General features: G+C 40.9%; 1 gene segment (V, D, J or C); it reads left to right on the top strand.

The window, feature by feature from the left end:
* Nucleotides 1-17177, top strand: part of LOC130574829 (T cell receptor beta constant 2-like) — a 36073-nt gene extending 18896 nt beyond the window's left edge. The window contains 5 exon segments of the C gene segment in view: nt 10706-10758; nt 13427-13762; nt 14137-14154; nt 15240-15346; nt 16874-17177. Of these exon segments, the coding sequence occupies nt 10706-10758; nt 13427-13762; nt 14137-14154; nt 15240-15346; nt 16874-16900 (541 nt within the window).
* Nucleotides 17178-18114: the final 937 nt, after the last annotated feature.

Genomic DNA, 18114 nt, shown 5'->3' with positions numbered 1-18114 from the left:
GAAGAAGTTGGAGGAATTAACCCAGGATATTTTGAAGGGGAGGGAGACAGAGCAGTGCAGAAGCCCTTGTCTTTGAAGACAAATCATTAAYGCGATCTCTCCTTCTATCATCATATCTTTTCAGTGCACAGATACRCCCTGAAAAAGGGCTGTTGCCTAACTTCAGGGGTTTGTAATAAAAAGCACTGAATGTTTATGAAGAAGCTTCCTATTCTCTAAAACAAATCTGTGAAGCTCATGGCATCTCTGTAGTATGGCCTGCTTCTTCCTATTGCTTGTTCTGTATACTCTAAAGAATCCAGGACTGGTATAATGATGCAATCTCTACTTTCCTGTGAAATTTCCCCTCTGAAAGGATATTAGAAAATATGTCCCTAAATGTTTCTTTCTTATATATTCTTTTCTTTCCTTGTCTGAGRTTTTATGCAGCATAGCTTCCAAAGCCCAAAATTCCTGCTCTTGGAAATTGAAAGACTTGGAAAAAAAAAATCAAGGATCTGATTTTGTTCTATCACATTTATTTGAATTCATAGCCTGCAAGGCCTTCCCTTTTGACAAGTTACAAAGGAACATTAAGGTGGGACAAGACTGGTCTCTGCTGGCATGTCTGGGAAATTGCCTTTTGAACATGACCTGAGAAGCTGATAGCACCACATACTCCTTGGAAACTTGTGGAGAGGTGATTTCCTTATTTTTAAATGAAAGCCACATCATGGAAGAGTCTGTTAGTGACAGTAAGGACACTAATGGAGCTCTAGACTGGAGATGAAGAGAGAATAAACTTAAATKAATTTTAGTACGATGGGTTAAGACTCTGAATAAATAGTATTGAGGTGAGGGACAGACCGGAAGACCAAAGCAGGAAAATAATATTTTACTATTTGTTTTATTATTTAGGCACTGACAGCCAAAAAAAAAAAATCCTAAATGTATTTTTAAAAATAATTCAATATATAAAACAAATGTTCTGTATCAGACATARTGACTTAAGCAATCAGTTCCCTGATGTAGAAGAGAGGACAACCTAGGGCCATTCTGAGAGGACCTGTTCGATATCTTGTGTTCAGTAGTCCTATCTCTTGATCCTAAATGTTACAGCTTAGCTTATGTTTCTCATTCCMTTCTGTGGGACACTAACAGCTCTTCCCAGCTAAACAGGCTGTATCAGAAATTATGGGTTCTTCTGTGTTATGTGAAAACAACAGAAAATAATTTGTGATTTTCTTAGTAGAATGCCCTTGCTTCAAAGGATTTTTTCCTGTGCTTTACAGTCCAGTTTTATATCAAGACAGACTCAGACGAAGCCATTTAATACATACTACAAACAACATATTTACTGCAGGTATTTGGTTAGTTTGGTGGCTGTGAGTTGACACTTTTTGTGAGAAGACTGGGCCAGTTATGTGTGAGGGGAGGAGATAAAAGCAGTTCCCATCCCTTCAGACAGTCTGCAGAATGAAGGCTCACTCCTAGGTGAAGCCTTTTCATGGGCAGAGTCACAAGCCCTGGGATGATGCTCTCAATCAAGACCAAGCTACAAACACCAGCCTATAGTAAGAAAATTGCTCTCATTGCAAACCAGTTACTGTGGGCTTGAAGTTTGTTTGTCATCCTGGGGCAAACATGAAAGGGAGAGAGAAAGAGTGGAAAGGAAAGCATCAGGAACACTGCCATGATGCTATGTGCTAAGTGAAAAATAATTGCATTGAAAGCCAGCCAATAAAAGAAAAAAAAAGTGCTACCTTTTTGACTACAAGCAAAAAAAATGCTGGGATTATAAATTGAGGGATAATGGATATACTAAGAGGTAATTGGACTATCAAGTAGAAACAGCAGTGGCAAAGGAAGGATGTGGTCTGTGGTTCTGTCATAGTAATGCCCCACACAGCTGCTCACTCACTCCCCCACCAGCAGGACTGGGGAGAGAATCAGAGGAGTAGATGTGAAAAAATTCATGGCTTAAGATAAAGACAGTTCAAGAGGTAGAACAAAAACTGTGCACACAAACAAAGCAAAACAAGGAATTAATTTACCACTTCCGTGGTCATTCCARGCTCAGCAGGGCCCCATCACTGTTATGTGGTTTGGGAAGACAAACACCATSACTCCAAATGTTCCTCTCTTCCTTCCTTCTTCTCCCCCTTCTTGCCCCCTTTATATACTGAGCATGATGYCATAAGATACGGAATGTCCCTCRGATCAGTTGGGATCAGCTGTCCCTGYTGTCCCTCCTCCCAAGTTTCAATGCACCACCAGCCTCCCTGCCAGCATGGTGGCACCAGGAACAGAAGAGGCCTGGAATGCTGTGTAAGCACTGCTCAGCAATAACAAAAACCATTACTGTCTGGTCAACACTGTTTGCAGAACAAGTCTAAAATACAGCCCCACTGCAGCCACTGTGAAGGAAATTAACTCCATCACAGTCCAAACCAGCACAAGAWCTCACTGAAATCCTTCCTGGTTGACAAAAACAGGGGGTGGAGTCATGGGTGGGATTGTTTTTGTAGGAGATTAAATCATTGTGAGAACAGGGGATCCACGATGATACATTCTCCCGGAAGCCTTTACAAAAACCCAGAGGTGTGTGAGCCCTGTGGGACTGTGTTGAGGCAGCTGCACAGAATTCTGCAGCAGAGCAGGTGTGCTCTACCTTTCTCTTAACACACCTTGCTGCTGGGATTGACTTCCATCATCTCAGAACTCAGCCGGCCCTCTCTGGGAAGCAAGATAGGGAATTCTGAGATAATGAAATTCATTTTCTGCAAACCAAATTGACTCCAGATGCACCTAAAGCTTATCAGAGCATGCAAGGAAGGAATTATTATTTTTTTCCTGATGCCCCAATGTTTGCAATAGATGAAAAAATGGTTCTTTCGTCATGTGATACAAATGTTAGAAAAAGATTTCTGACATGTAGCAGGTATGTCTCAGAGGCACTACATAAAATGTGWTGRGRTTTTCTCTCYTAAATAACCCTCCRGTATCTGCTGACTGCCTCATGCCTGTGAGAACAGAGGTTGTATCTGCTCCTTCTSTCCACTGCCTCACTGCGGTTTTTCCTAATGGATATCAAGGGTCTGTCTGGGACCAGTCAGCTGATTCCTCTGGGCTCTCCTTGTGTGGATTATKGTGGATTATTGTAACCTATCAGGAAATKGAATGTGATGCTGAAGGACTATTCAAGATGGYTGGCCTGCCATGGAAGGGAAAACAAAGGGATTTTTAAAATTCCCTGAYAAAGGTGGACCACCTGCATTTGAGTACAAAAACCACTAAGCAAACATCATTTGCTTATTAACTTCAGAAGTTACAGAAAGAAAGGCTTTGCAATGCTTGGAATACAAGAATAGCAATGAGGAAAATTTAATTGTAGAGAAGTTCTGTTTCTAGACGGTGACAGTCTTTGGGTATACATGTTTTCATGATGTGCAAGATGGGAATAGCAGGTAATATCAATGACATAACATGCAGGTTGGAGAAAGGTGGCAAAAACAACTTAGGGTGAAATGTAGACAAATTATTAAAAAATCTGAGACATGCTTTTATGAATTTTAYGGACTGTAGAAGAGATTTCAAGCTGGTTTTCTGTCAAACCCCTTCAGAGACTGAATGATATTTGGGATTCCAAATGCAGAARCAATTTCTTAAGCTTCTGCCTATAGTAAGTCAGCTGCAGTGCATCCCTTCTCTTAGTTTATGATACATCACTTTGTCACTGTGTATAATTCTGGTCTTTCTTTTGGACATGGCACAAAACTTACAGTAATAGGTAAGAAATTTTTGTTTTTTATTTTAATTCACTTCGAGTGTCCTCCCTTTCATTATTAAACTGATGTACTCCTGATATGCTAGCAATTAGTCTACTTTGGAGAATAGTCTAAGTTCAGTAGGTAGGGTAGGGACACACCTTTCATTTTGGAGAACTGAATGAATGCATTTTCAGTAAAGAAAAAGCTGTCCATTGAAAAAATTAGGTTAAGGAATGGGTTAAAAAATTGTGCATACATAAAAAGAGTTGTCTTAATAAATCTACATATGCAAAAATCCTTATTCCCCAATAGTGTAGCTRTTCTCTATAATGCCATTCTGCTGGGGCTACAGATGATTAAGGACAAGTCAATGAAAACTGTCTATCTGTCTGGAAAGAGCTGACTTACTGTTACACTTTGAAGGGTTCTAGAAAACAAAATTAAGACTATACAAAGCTTAAATTACTCTGGATCTTTCCAGGGTAAATTAAAGCTTGTCTTACCTCAGATAACTGGGAAAAACAAGAGTGCTAGAATTCTTGGTTGATAAAACAGAAGATACAAATAAATGCTTAGCTTTATAATAAGCAATATTAAAAGTTCCCTGCATCTTTTAAAGTCCCTTTTGTTATAGAAAGTAACTCTCCACAGCATGGCCAGTTTTTTCCCACTAAACAGGCTCCTCAGGATGGTAACAGAAAGATCACTAAGGACAACGATCTTGCTATTTCAGAATAAATGCTCAACAGACACTGAAAACCAAGAAAAAGAATGTATTATTCATTTCAAAGAGAAGGAGCTCTCGAGGGATGTTTCTGGGCTACATTTATGGATTTAGACTGTCCAAATCTGGGGGARAACAGACTGCTTCTAAAACTGATAAACGATGGTGATGTCTTCTTTTCCTTGTGTTGATCCCAGAGCCAGAAGAATTCATGCCTCAGATATTTGTACCACGTTTTGACGCTACAGAATAAATTGATTACAAGTGGTAAAATGCACTTTCTCCATAGGAAAAAGTTCAGTGATCAGCACATTGTTTTAAATTCCAATGTTCACCTGAAGTGCTTGAACTGATGAAAATGAATACACTGATCCCTCATAGACTGTACTCATTTATGCAGCTACCTTGAATAATCATCACCAAGAAAGCACAGAGAATAAAAGCAGAGACTTCCTTCCAGGGAAAGAGAAAGGGGGCATGTTTAGGAATTTCTACAAAGGGCAGAGTGGATCATGATCCTGTGCTAAATATTTAAAAATACTTCGAAAGTAAACAAAATAAGCATTTGTTTTATGAGTGAAGAATATTCATAATGTTGAAAAAAATTAAAAGGAAATGCAGCTAGCTAGCTGAGAATAAGAAATTACTCAGTCTGAATACCAGAAATAATTTCTAATACTCTATTATTATACCTAAATAAACAGGTAAGTATTCTCCAAAGAAATGGTGGAAGCTGCAACAACTGATTCACCTATGCCTGAAGCAAAAGGGTTCAGGACAGGGGGTTTCTGGTGTTGATTTCAGCTGTTTAGACACAAGGATATGGTGGTGTTCCATTACAGACCTGATATTTTAGGGAACCTGAGTAGTTTTCAYTTCTTCTATTGCTGATACCACGTGAGGGGAGGGTTAGTCCGCAGGCTTGGCTCAGAGGACTGGGAGTAGAGGAGAGGTTTTTCTGCAGCCACCAAACRGTGTGAACAATGATAGACTATACTTTGGCAGTGGGACAAAACTTACGGTCATAGGTAAGTCAGAAGTCACAGCTGTGTGATCTATGTGATACTRGTTTAGGGGACGAGAACATTCTTAATTAAAACCTTAGCAATGGTAATTTTTTATAGTGCCATAAGAACAGTATTAATGCTTTATTGATTGCTTATTAAAATTATATGAGCTATTATGAAAGTGTAGGATTTGGAGGCAGAAATTTTGAGATCCCTGTGTCTGCAGGTTTTGTTTTTAATTGCTGAGAACTTCATGAYGGGAGAAGGGAATAAATAATTTTGTTTTCTCCCATTCTCCAAGAAAACATTATAGAGGTTGGGAATGAAAAATGAGCAGTGTGGAAGATCAGAACACAATGGGCTGTTGATCAGATTTTTTCTTCCAGTTCTTGCTTTTATGTGTCTCCTTRTTCTGTTTGAAGTATGCTTGTTTTCTTTTTCTTTCCAATAATTTTATCATTCTTTCTGTCTCTCTTTTACCTAAATTCCACTTTTCTTGGGTTTTTCTTATGGTGGTTCTTTTTTTCCTTTTTAATATATTAAATATCTAATTTTTTCTTGTGTGTCCTCCTATCTGTTTCTATCTCTTCCCTCATTGTCTCACTTAGGCTATGAGCCAGAGCATTTGTCAGAGAAATATTTCCAGGATAGGAAAAAAAATTGTAGCGCCAAGTGCTAGAAAGAAATAGAAGCAATCAACCTCTCTTCATACCCACTGAAAGGAAAGCAGAGCAGTGACAAACCTTCAAGGGAATTACCTCTGTTTAATGTCCAGGTCATGTAAAGTCTGAACAAGCTCACACAGAAGCCCCCAGGGATCTTTGCAGAATAAGCACTGGTGGTCACAATTCAGGCTAACATTGGAATGCAAACACTGGGGCTTAGGGGACAAGATGGAGACAAGAGATCAATTTCTGCTCATTCTGCTTCCYCTCTTCCTCTACAATGAAGAGACGGATCAGGAAGGACATGTACAATTTACAGTGCCTTCATACAAAAAATACCCCAACCTCAGAAATTATTTTCTCTTTGGCTCCATGGTTTTCTCTGCATTTCTCTTTTTCACCAGCATTCTACAAACAACAGGGGTTTCTCAGGCCAGATGAATAAAACAGGTATTTTAAAATAGCATCTGGGAAAAAAAAWGTGTCTTTTAGGGTCACTGCCCAGTTTCCGAGTAACTTCTCATTGCTGCCTTCTCCATCCTGGTGACTGAAGTCTGTTCTCATTAGTCTTACAAGTAGGTACTAACATTTTAGGGCAGGGAACAACCTCCAGTTTGTGAGTGTAAAGAGTTTTGCCCCGTTATGGAAAGTTGTGTAGCAAAGGATCAGGGATTTTCATGCCTAGGATAACCTAAACAATAAATTTCATAAAGAGATGTTTAATATTGTTTAAAATAAATGGCAAGGTAAGACACACACAAGACAAAACTCATGTCTGGCAGATTCATGGTCCCTACCCCAAGTATTCTTCACTTTAGACAGTGAGAAAGATTGGCTCTTTCCTCCTTTCCAAGTTGTCTCTAAGAGGGGGTGCCCAAGTAGGGCATGATATTTTCTGAACACTGCAGTGACCATTGTGTATTAATTACATATCCTGGAATGTACCTCAGCCTATGACAATGTTTGTGTCTTATAGCAGACTCCCTTATCTATTTCTACAGCATTACACYGGCCTTCCAGGGTAACTGGGGGTGTTCCTGCCCACCTGTTTGCTCAGCTGCTTTCCAGCTTCCTCTTCTTCTGACAAAAGCAAAACTAGAAATTCGTTTACATGCATTTCTGTGGCCAGACCGTTAATGTTTCAGCGCAATGAGTGAAAACAAATTCTTCCAGTTTCCTGGTGTCTCATATCCAATAGAAATTAATTGTCCAACAGATAGCTTTTAACAGGCCAGGTATTTCAGGAGTAACCCAGCACAAACTCAGGACCATTTTCAGAGGTTTCTGATTGCACAGAGTGATGGAGGCTCTGGGCCATATTGCTTTGTGTTTCAGGGAAGAATGATGAGATCATTCCTCCATCTGTGCTTCTAGGAGTCTTAAATTCACAAGACATGAACAACCTGGTCTAGGGAAAGATGTCCCCTTCTTCTCTCAAGAAGAAACAAAAGGAACAGCTCACAGCAAGTGGGAATCATGATAAGGTTGTGCAAAGGGGCACATTTCAGGGTGTGTGACAAAGATAAACAAAGAGAGAARTCTTTGAATTCAGATGATGGGTTCTTTCCCCAAGATGCCTCATTATTCGTTCTCTGTGCAGTTAAAAGAAACCTGAGCACAGCAAAATGGAATATTAAAAAATAATTCCAGCTCAGTCTGAAACACATTAAGATGAATATAATTTATTAGGACATTTAGAGAAAATGGCTGCATTTATCAAGGCTGTCAGAAAACCCCCAAGATCTATCTTGTCCTCACACACAAGACTTCCAGAGTGGCCATGGCAGAACTTGGTCAAAGGCAGCAGAGGACAAACTTGGGCATAGGAGTTTTGGGGCAGACAAACTCCATTTTGCAGGAGGGRCACACCTAAGTGGTTCTATGTATGAAAAAAAGATGTCAAATAACAGATATTTCCTTTGAGATTCTGCAATAGAAAGAATGTTCCTGCACTGAATTCAGATCTGTCAGTCACTGGAAGTTGTGACCAAGCACATGAATCCAACCCTCTTCATTTCCAAGCTTGCTACAAGCCATGTAATTCTAATTTCCGCACACTCTCTCTATTCTACAAGTGATTGTGTGAAGGGCCACATTAAAAGATGGGCAGATACCTATCTGAGCTCAAATGGTATCTCCTGTTTTTTTTCTTCCCTTTTTTTTTTTTATTTGAAGGGAAGTCAAGCCCTTAATGTTTTCCTCTCTTGACAGTGAGTTTGTTTATCTCTAAATCTTTGCACCTGTGTGTGCAAAGCAGGATGTGACCTTTGTGTGTCTCAATGTGTCCTGTGATGGCTTTTGCTGGCAGGCACAGCTGTTCAGGCATGTGATGGTGTACCCATACTGTTTATGTTCTTGTTGGGCACACACATGGACATGAAAATCCAGCCTGCTATCCTGAAACTTCCATGGGACTCAGCAGACCTGCCTGTAGCATCAAGATGTGCATTGCTATTCGAGCAAGCAGGTAGAGAGCTCTGCGAAGTCACTGACTCCACATTCTGCAGTCTATCATCTTAAATATACTGCAGATTGGTGTAAATGACACTGCCATGAGAAAGTCTGCAAAACCAGTTCCATTTGATGGCCTCAACTTCTCCACCAGTATGAACAGTGTAATACAATTACTAGTTRATATGTTATTTCAGCTAAGGACATCCAGTTATTACTTCTACACAGGAGCTCTAAACAAGTCCTCGTAATCAGCTAAATGGAAAAAAAAACATTCTGGCTACTAAATTTTTGTAAAAAAAAAAAAAATCTCTTGATTTTAAATTGATTTCTCTCCAGAAAATTTTTCTTCCCTTTCTTGCCCCCTTTATATAACAAGCATGACGCCATGGGGTAGGAAATGTCCCTTGTTCAGTTGGGATCAGCTGTCCCTGCTGTCCCTCCTCCCAAGTTCCCATGCACCACCAGCCTCCCTGCCAGCATGATGGCACCAGGAGCAGAAGAGGCCTGGAATGCTGTGTAATGATAGCCTGGAATGCTGTGTAATGATATTGCAGTAGTCAGCAATAACAAAAACATTTCTATCTATTAACTCCACCACAGACCAAACCAGCACAAGATCTCACTGAAATCCTTCCTGGTTGACAAAAACAGGGGGTGGAGTCATGGGTGGGATTGTTTTTGTATGAAGTTGTATCATTGTGGGACTGGGGGGGGGGTATCCACGATGATACATTCTCCMGGAAGCCTTTACAAAAACCCAGAGGTGYGTGAGCCCTGTGGGACTGTGTTRAGGCAGCTGCACAGAATTCTGCAGCAGAGCAGGTGTGCTCTRCCTTTCTCTTAACACACCTTGCTGCTGGGATTGACTTCCATCATCTCAGAACTCAGCCKGCCCTCTCTGGGAAGCAAGATAGGGAATTCTGAGATAATGAAATTCATTTTCTGCAAACCAAATTGACTCCAGATGCACCTAAAGCYTATCAGAGCATGCAAGGAAGGAAYTRKTATTTTTTTCCTGATRCCCCAATGTTTGCAATAGATGAAAAAATGGTTCTTTCGTCATGTGATACAAATGTTAGAAAAAGATTTCTGACATGTAGCAGGTATGTCTCAGAGGCACTRCATAAAATGTGATGAGATTTTCTCTCCTAAATAACCCTCCAGTATCTGCTGACTGCCTCATGCCTGTGAGAACAGAGGTTGTATCTGCTCCTTCTGTCCACTGCCTCACTGTGGTTTTTCCTAATGGATATCAAGGGTCTGTCTGGGACCAGTCAGCTGATTCCTCTGGGCTCTCCTTGTGTGGATTATTGTATCCTATCAGGAAAYGGAATGTGATGCTGAAGGACTATGCAAGATGCCTGGCCTGCCATGGAAGGGAAAACAAAAGGGTTTGTTTTAGTTCCCTGAMAAAGGTGGACCATCTCAGAGACTGAGTGATGTTTGGGATTCCAAATACAGTAACGATTTCTTCAGCTTCTGCTTTGTTCTGTGATAGTGAGCCAGCTGCAGTGCATCCCTTCTCTTAGCTTACCATACATCACTTTGTCACTGTGCTTAGTGCTGACATGCGTTTTGGCCCTGGCACAAAACTTACAGTAATGGGTAAGAAATTTTTGTTTTCTCTTTTCATTCACATCCTATTCCATGTCTCCCCTTTAGAGAGCTTCATCATTATCCTCCCTTTCATTATCAAACTAGTGTTCTCCTGATGTGCTAGTAACCCCCTCTATTTTGGAGAATGGACTTCAGTTTAGTACTCTGGGTAGGGACGCACCTTTCATTTCAGACAACGAAGTGAATGCATAATATTACACCTGSATAAATAGATAAATATACTCCAAAGAAATGGTGGAAGCTACAATGACTGATTTGCCTAGGCCTGAAGCAAAAGGGCCCAGGACAKGGGCTTTCTGAGGTTGATCTCAGCTGTTTATACACACAGATATGGTGGTGTTCCCTTTGAGATCAGATTTTTTAGGGTACTCAGATAAATGTACTTTTTGTTTCTTCTATTGCTGGTACCACATGAGGGGAGGATTAGTTCACAGGCTTGGCTCAGAGGAYTGGGAGTAGAGGAGAGGTTTTTCTGCAGCYRCMAAACAGTGTGAACAATGAGAAAATGTTCTTTGGCAGTGGGACAAAACTTACGGTCATAGGTAAGTCAGAAGTCACAGCTCTGTGATTTATCTGATACTTGTTTAAGAGACAAGAACATTCTTAATTAAAATGTTAGTAATGATAATTTTTCATAGTGCCATAAGAACAGGATTAATGCCTTACTGGTTGCTTATTAAAATTATATGAGCTATTAGGGAAGTGTAGGATTTGCAGGCAGAAATTTTGAGGTCCTGCATCTGCAGCTTTTGTCTTTCATTTCTGGCAACTTCATGAAGGGAGAAAGGAATAAATAATTTTGTTTCCTMCCATTCTCCAAGCAAATATTACAGGGGTTGGGAATGAAAAATGCTTCTCTGCCCTGCAGGTTTTTGCAGTTCATCTGTGCAATGATTCAAAACATCATTTCAGAGGTAGAGTCTGGATTCTCCTGGGTGCTGAATCAGGGAAGGAAAGAGTGAACTTTGTGGCCCTTTGTTCACCTCTCCATAGATTTTTGGCAGGCTGYCCAAAGTTGCTTTGGATTGCTGGCTTCTGCTAAGGACCTTCTCACAACTTCTACTGCTCAGCAAAGACTGTGTTCTTTTTCTCTCACCCTACTTTTCTCCTTTAGACTTTTTCCTTTCACCCATTTGCTTTCTCTGCCTTCTCCCATCCCAGCAAGCGATTTATCATCACCTATATCAAGGCACGTTGGAATCACAGGGCAAAGTAACCTTTTCCATCTGCTACTGCCCCATCTGACAGCAAACTGTAGAAATACTCCCTGGTGCCTGCTCCTTTAAACACCATTTTAAGGAGCTCTATGGCTGGCAGGAAGAGCAGGTTATAGCCTGACCCTGTGCAGCTGTGCAAACCAGCAGATCTTCGGACCCGGCACTGTGCTCAGAGTTATAGGTAAGGAGCTGCTGTTAACCCAAGTGCTCCGTGTGGAGGATACCTGAAAATTTCCCTTGCATTAATGATGACAAATGGGATATAGACAGGTGATTTAAAAATGAAAGCAGGAGTGAAAGACAACAAGAAAATAGGAAATTGACCTTGCCATGGTGGGAATGGAGGAACTGTGGTATTCTTTCTCTCAGGTGGGTGAATCCTGTGTGACAGGGAATGCATGAGTCCAAGCATGGAGGTGATGAAGCTTTGTGTCAGTGGAAGACCGAACACAATGGGCTGCTGATCAGACATTTCTTATTGTTCTTGCTTTTACAAGTCTCTTTATTCCATTTCAAGCATGCTCGTTTTCTGGTTTCTTTTTCTTTCCAGTAGTTTTATCATTCTTTCTTGTTTGCTTTTTTCATGTCTCCATTCTCCACATACCTTCCTCTTTGTTTTTCCTTTTTTGTTTGTATGTTTCTTTAGTTCTTTGTTTAGTCTGTTAAATATCTAATTTTTCTTTTGTGTCCTCCTATCTGTTTCCATCTCTTCTCTCATTAGCCATTTAGGSTATGAGCCAGAGAATTTGTCAGAGAAATATTTCCAGGATAGAAAAAAMATTGTAGYGCCAAGTGCTAGAAAGAAAAAGAAGCAATCAACCTCTCTTCATACCCACTGAAAGGAAAGCAGAGCAGTGACAAACCTTTGAGGGAATAATCTCTATTTAATGTCCAGGTCATGTAAAGTCTGAACAAGCTCACACWGAAGCCCCCAGRGATCTTTGCAGAATAAGCACTGSTGGTCACAATTCAGGCTAACACTGGAATGCAAACACTGAGGCTTAGGGGACAAGATGTAGGCAAGAGATCAATTTCTGCTCATTCTGCTTCCTCTCTTCTTCTGCAAAGGAGTGAGTGATCAGGAAGGACATGTACAACTTACAGTGCCTTCATACAAAGRAAAAAAAACCACCACCAGTAATGATTTTCTCTTTGGCTCTATGGTTTTCTCTGCATTTCTCTTTCTGCCACCACCCTACAGACCACATGAGTTTCTCAGGCTAGATGAGTAAAACAGGTATTTTAAAATAGCATCTGGGAAAAACCCTGTCTTTTTAGGGTCCAGCTTCTGAGTAACTTCTCATTGCAGCCTTGTCCATCCTGGTGACTGAAGTCTGTTCTCATTAGTCTTACAAGTAGGCATGAAACACTTCAGGGCAGGGAACAACCTCCGGTTTGTGAGTGTGTGAAATCTTGCCTCCGTTTAGGAAAGTTGTGTAGCAAAGGATCAGGGATTTTCATGCCTAGGATGACCTAAACAATAAATTTCATAAAGAGATGTTTAATATTGTTAAAAATRRATGGCAAGGTAAGACACGCACAAGACAAAACTCATGTCTGGCAGATTCATGGTCCCTACCCCAAGTGTTCTTCACTTCAGACAGTGAGGAAAATTGGGTCCTTCCTCCTTTCCAAGTCATCTCTAAGAGGGGGTGCACAAGTAGGGTATCCCCTGACATTTTCTAAACACTGCAGTGACCATTGTGTATTAATTACATATCCTGGAATGTACCTCAGCCTATGACAATGTTTGTGTCTTATAGCAGACTCCCTTATCTRTTTCTACAGCATTACACCGGCCTTCCAGGGTAACTGGGGGTGTTCCTGCCCACCTGTTTGCTCAGCTGCTTTCCAGCTTCCTCTTCTTCTGACAAAAGCAAAACTAGAAATTCATATATTCAGGAGTAACCCAACACAAACTCAGGACCATTTTCAGAGGTTTCTGATTGCACAGAGTGATGGAGGCTCTGGGCCATATTGCTTTGTGTTTCAGGGAAGGATGACGAGATCATCCCTCCAGCTGTGGCCATCTTCTCCCCATCCAAGCAGGAGCTCCAGGAGAAGAGCAAGGCCACACTGGTGTGCCTGGCCTCTGGTTTCTACCCTGACCACCTGACCCTGGGCTGGATGGTGAACGGTGTGAAAAGGAGCGAGGGGGTGGGGACAGACGAGTCCTCCACACGCAATGGCAGCACCTACTCCCTGACCAGCCGACTGCGGATCCCAGCCTGGGAATGGTTCAACCCTCTCAATCACTTCGAGTGTGTCGCCAATTTTTTCCAGAATGGAACAACGCAATCAATGCACAAATTTATTTCTGGTGATGCTGGTGAGTAAAAGAAGTCTGTCACCATGATGTACAAAATAGAAATCACAAATTGGAGGAGTGTGTGTTATGAAACACAGCTATATAGAGCTTCCACATAGGGTGTTGTTATGGCCCAAATACATCCCTAAATCTGTAGTGTTTGCATATGTCTCTCCACATTCCTCATCCTCTGCACCTACATTACCATTATACACCTGTAATTCCCTCAGGCTTTCCACTGAGGAATCTCTGCAGTATCGTAAAATGTATAACATAATAAAACCCATAGTATAGCAAAAGGAATGAGGCAATATTGTGTAAACTGAAACTTCTAAAATCTGCATCCTGTTTGCTTTGAACAGAAACATGACTTTCTGTTCATTTTTGTCTTTCAGGTTGTGCACTCACAGAAGGTACGCGTGTCTTCTCACGTAAGGAGAATTTTGCCTCTTGTCTCAAGCATATATTTGTGTGTATTTTAATTCCAGCTTTACTGACACTGAGTACAACATGTGGGAGATCTCTTCTGTATTAATAGCTTCTACTTTCTCATCTATATGATTTGTATGTGACATTAAAAACAACAAAAAAAAAAGGAAGAGAATTCTTTGGGAGGATTGTTGTGCATGTTCTATGTTGCTGTGTTTTTGGGGTTTTGCTCTTCCTCATGATTTCATTTTGAAAAATCAGAAGAAATCGTGRAACCTTTCTGTAGACTGTGATTTGTTCCAGCTGTGACACTGAGTTCTGTTGGGACGATTCTTGCTCAGCTACAAAATGATCCATACTTATCCATGTGATTTAGACTTCAGGATTCAGRATCTGAAATTCTGAATATTTCTTAGTATCAAACTCAGAATACTTCTCAGGACAAGTCACATCCCCCCCCAAACTGGAGTCACAGTATGGACCAGTATGGAGGATATTCATACTACAAATCACCTTCCTTTCCTCTTTGTATGCATTTTTGCACACTCCTGTTATTCACCAACTTCTTTAGTGCTTCCAGAATGTGAAGGTTGAACCRAAACTGTGCAGGTATCTCAATACTATGGCAACTCCTTAAGAGTGAAAAATCTGCAAGAATAAAAGTTCTAGATACTCTGTTATTCTAGGCTGAGTAAAACTTACCTGATATGTCAGCAATACTGGTAAGGCCCTGAAAATTAGGAGCCAAAAAAAACCACATCTTGTTCTTCCTAACAGGGGATTCAAATCAACAGCCCAGTTTTTCAGTAGTGTGGCAAGACAGTACTTTCCAGGCATAAACCCAATCTCTGTACTTCCAGATTTGCTTTCTCTTTCAGTTCTTTGAGTTGACTGCATTCTGTCCTGTTCCCTGCTCTCTGGTGCGAYCTCATTTGTCTCTGGTTCCTTTGGGTTGGTTATCTTAGGATTTCAARGGTTCATATCTGATGAAAGCTCCATTAGATCCACCATTTCTTGCCGATGATGATGATGATGGTAATTGAATACCCAAATGGTGTTTGACTTGCAGAGTCGTACTTGCACTATGGAAACTCTYTGAAGCTCACTTACCTCATCCTCTGTGGCAAAGCCTTGGTCTATGCAGTGTTGGTGAGCGGGCTGGTGTGGACAGCCAAGGTAAGTCAGAGTGCCCCTGGAAGCCTGGGCTTCCTCCCTGCTCCWGGGTCAGTGGAATAAAGCCTAAACCTGTCCTCAGAGCTGTGGCTGTTCTGCAGCAGCTCTGCCAGGCTTTGTGCGGTCTGGCTTGAAAAATCACAAGGGATGGGTTTTCTGTTACTGTTTTCCCAGAACTCTAAAAAAAATCAATGCTATCTAGCAGAGAAATTCATTCTCACAATCCTCTTTACACACATGAGAAAGATGAGAATTAGGGACAATTTKTCCAGAAAGTAAATAAGGGAAGTATCAGTTATATCATACTTTCGTGTAACCAGTGAAAAGGGAATTATGCCTGCAGTGAAAATAATAAGCAGGCTTTTTGAGGTGATGCAAGAGATAAATCTGATCAAACATTTGCAGAGATTTACAAAGAACAGTGGGATCAGTCTGAACAAATGGGAGAACTTGAACTGACTGCCAGGAAATGCTTTTATTAGTAAGCTTTTCCTATGGCTGAATGATACACCAGTGAGAGCAGTGGAAGGCTCAGCACTTGTCCCTTTAATGGCAGAMCAGGGTGATRTCTTTGAAAAGTGACCTGGTAGAGTTGAGGGCAAGGATGAACACAATCTCAATTATATTTTTTGGTCCTTTTGCAAAAATATAGTGCAGGGGGTAGATTTGTCCTTTTTCTGGATTAGAATCATAGAATCACAGAGTGGTTTAGATTAGAAAAAAACTTTACTGATCATCTTGTTACACCCCCCATGCCATGGGCAGGGACAGCTTTCATTAGACCAGGTAGCTCCAAGCCCCTTCCAATCTGGCCTTGAACMCTTCCAGGGATGGGACATCCACAGCTTCTCTGGAAAACCTGTTCCRCTCTCTCACTACCCTCACCAGAACTCATTTCTTCCTTTAATCTGAAGCTGCCTTGTATCAGTTTAAAACCTGTGCCCTTTGTCCTGTAACTGCAGGCTTTCTAAAGCATCTCTGTTTTTCTTAGAAGCCCCCTCTATATTGGAAAGCCTCAAGAAGCTCTCCCCTCTTGAAGCTTCTCTTGTCCAGCCTGAAGAGGGGTTGTTCTCCCAGCCTGTCTTCACTCCCTGAATCCCTGTGACCATTTTTTTTGGGCCTCCTCTGGCCTTGCTCTGACRTGTCCATGTGTTCCTTGTGCTGGGCCTCCAGAGCTCRACACAGAACTCCAGRGGGGRTGGGTGGGRGTTCACRTRGGCCCCCTCTCTGAGTCTGTCYAGGTCCCTCTGGATGTCATTTCTTCCCTCAAACACATCAATGGCCACACAGCTTTGTGTCATCTGCAAACTACTGAGGGTGCRCTTGGTCCCTGTATCAATGACACACTGATGAGGGTATGGAATGGTTGTGGTCCCAGTGCAGATCCTTGAGGGAAGCCATTTGTTACTGATTATCACTCAAACATTGAACCATTGATGGGCAGGGTCACCCAGTGAACTCCTGTATTTGCTTGGTTATTGTTGTTACCGTTATTGCTATTTTTTAAAATTTAATTTTGTTTTCAATTAGACTGGTGGCAAGTTATCTAGAGAATAAATGAAGAGGCCTCTTCATCACATCAGCAGGAAAACAACAAGTTTTCTACCTTTCCTTTTCAAAGTATCTATTAACTTCTATRAACTTCTGAATATTATTTTGATGGTTTTGTGTCCTTATCATGTTCGTCACTTTGTTGTAATCACAGCTGAGCTTTCCCTGTACTTCCATATCATATTGTATCATATTTTGTTGTAACGTATTTTTAAAAAAGCATCTTTCTAATGCTCGAAGGCTGGGAAAAAAATCTTGTTTTAAGAATAAAGTTTTAGCTTCTTTTCCCTTGAAAAAGCATGAGTTRTTCTTCTGTAGTAATAATGTCCTACCACACAATTTTCTATGATCAATAATGTCGTAATGAACTCACGTTAAAGATCACTCACTGACAATCCTTATGGGAATAACTTATCTGTTATGGGAACATAGGAGGTTCATCCAGTATTCACACTGTGCAGGARTGCGCAGTGCAACTGGAGCAAGGCTGCAGGCTTTAGAGGCTTTCCCTCTCCTGGGGATAATTTGGACCCAAAATAGATGAATAATTCAAAGGTGGTAGAGAGGAAAACAGAACTGCAGTCAGATGAGAAGTGACATTCTCTCGGGAGAGCCAAGGGAGCTGCTTTTTCTCTGTGTTCTTTCTTAGGATTAGCTCGGTTATGGTACCAGACTCATTGCAGTAGTGAAGAAAATGTGGTGAATAGATTAAAAGTCACCTGACATTCAACACATTTATTTCAAAAGAATCTGATGACASACTTGAGAGGAATATGGCATATCTCTTTTAAAAGTCATTAAAGAAGAAATCTATATYCTAGTGCCAGAGGACAGATGGGTATAATGGAATAAATGTAAAATGGAGTTATTTCTCCTACTTTGTGTTTGTCACTCCTTTAATCTCCTYGAAACACTTCAGAACAGGAGAAAATATCCTATTGAACCGTGAGATTTATTTGGTGTTCTGATTACAGACATTACTGATGTAGTCTCATGGCTGCTTCAAAAAGAAAGGAGAACTGTTTCCTGAAAAATACTTCTTCCATCTGTGCTTCTAGGAGTCTTAAATTCACAAGACATGAACAACCTGGTCTAGGCAAAGGTGCCCCCTTCTTCTCTCGAGAAGAAACAAAAGGAACACCTCAMAGCAAGTGAGAATTATGATAAGGTTGTGCAGAGGGGCACATTTCAGGGTGTGTGACAAAGATAAACAAAGAGAG

The sequence above is a fragment of the Malurus melanocephalus genome, unplaced genomic scaffold, assembly GCF_030028575.1.
Source record: "Malurus melanocephalus ecotype Western Australia unplaced genomic scaffold, MMel_1.1 scaffold_89, whole genome shotgun sequence".
Lineage (NCBI taxonomy): Eukaryota > Metazoa > Chordata > Aves > Passeriformes > Maluridae > Malurus > Malurus melanocephalus.
This window is presented reverse-complemented; position numbering and strand designations above follow the sequence as displayed.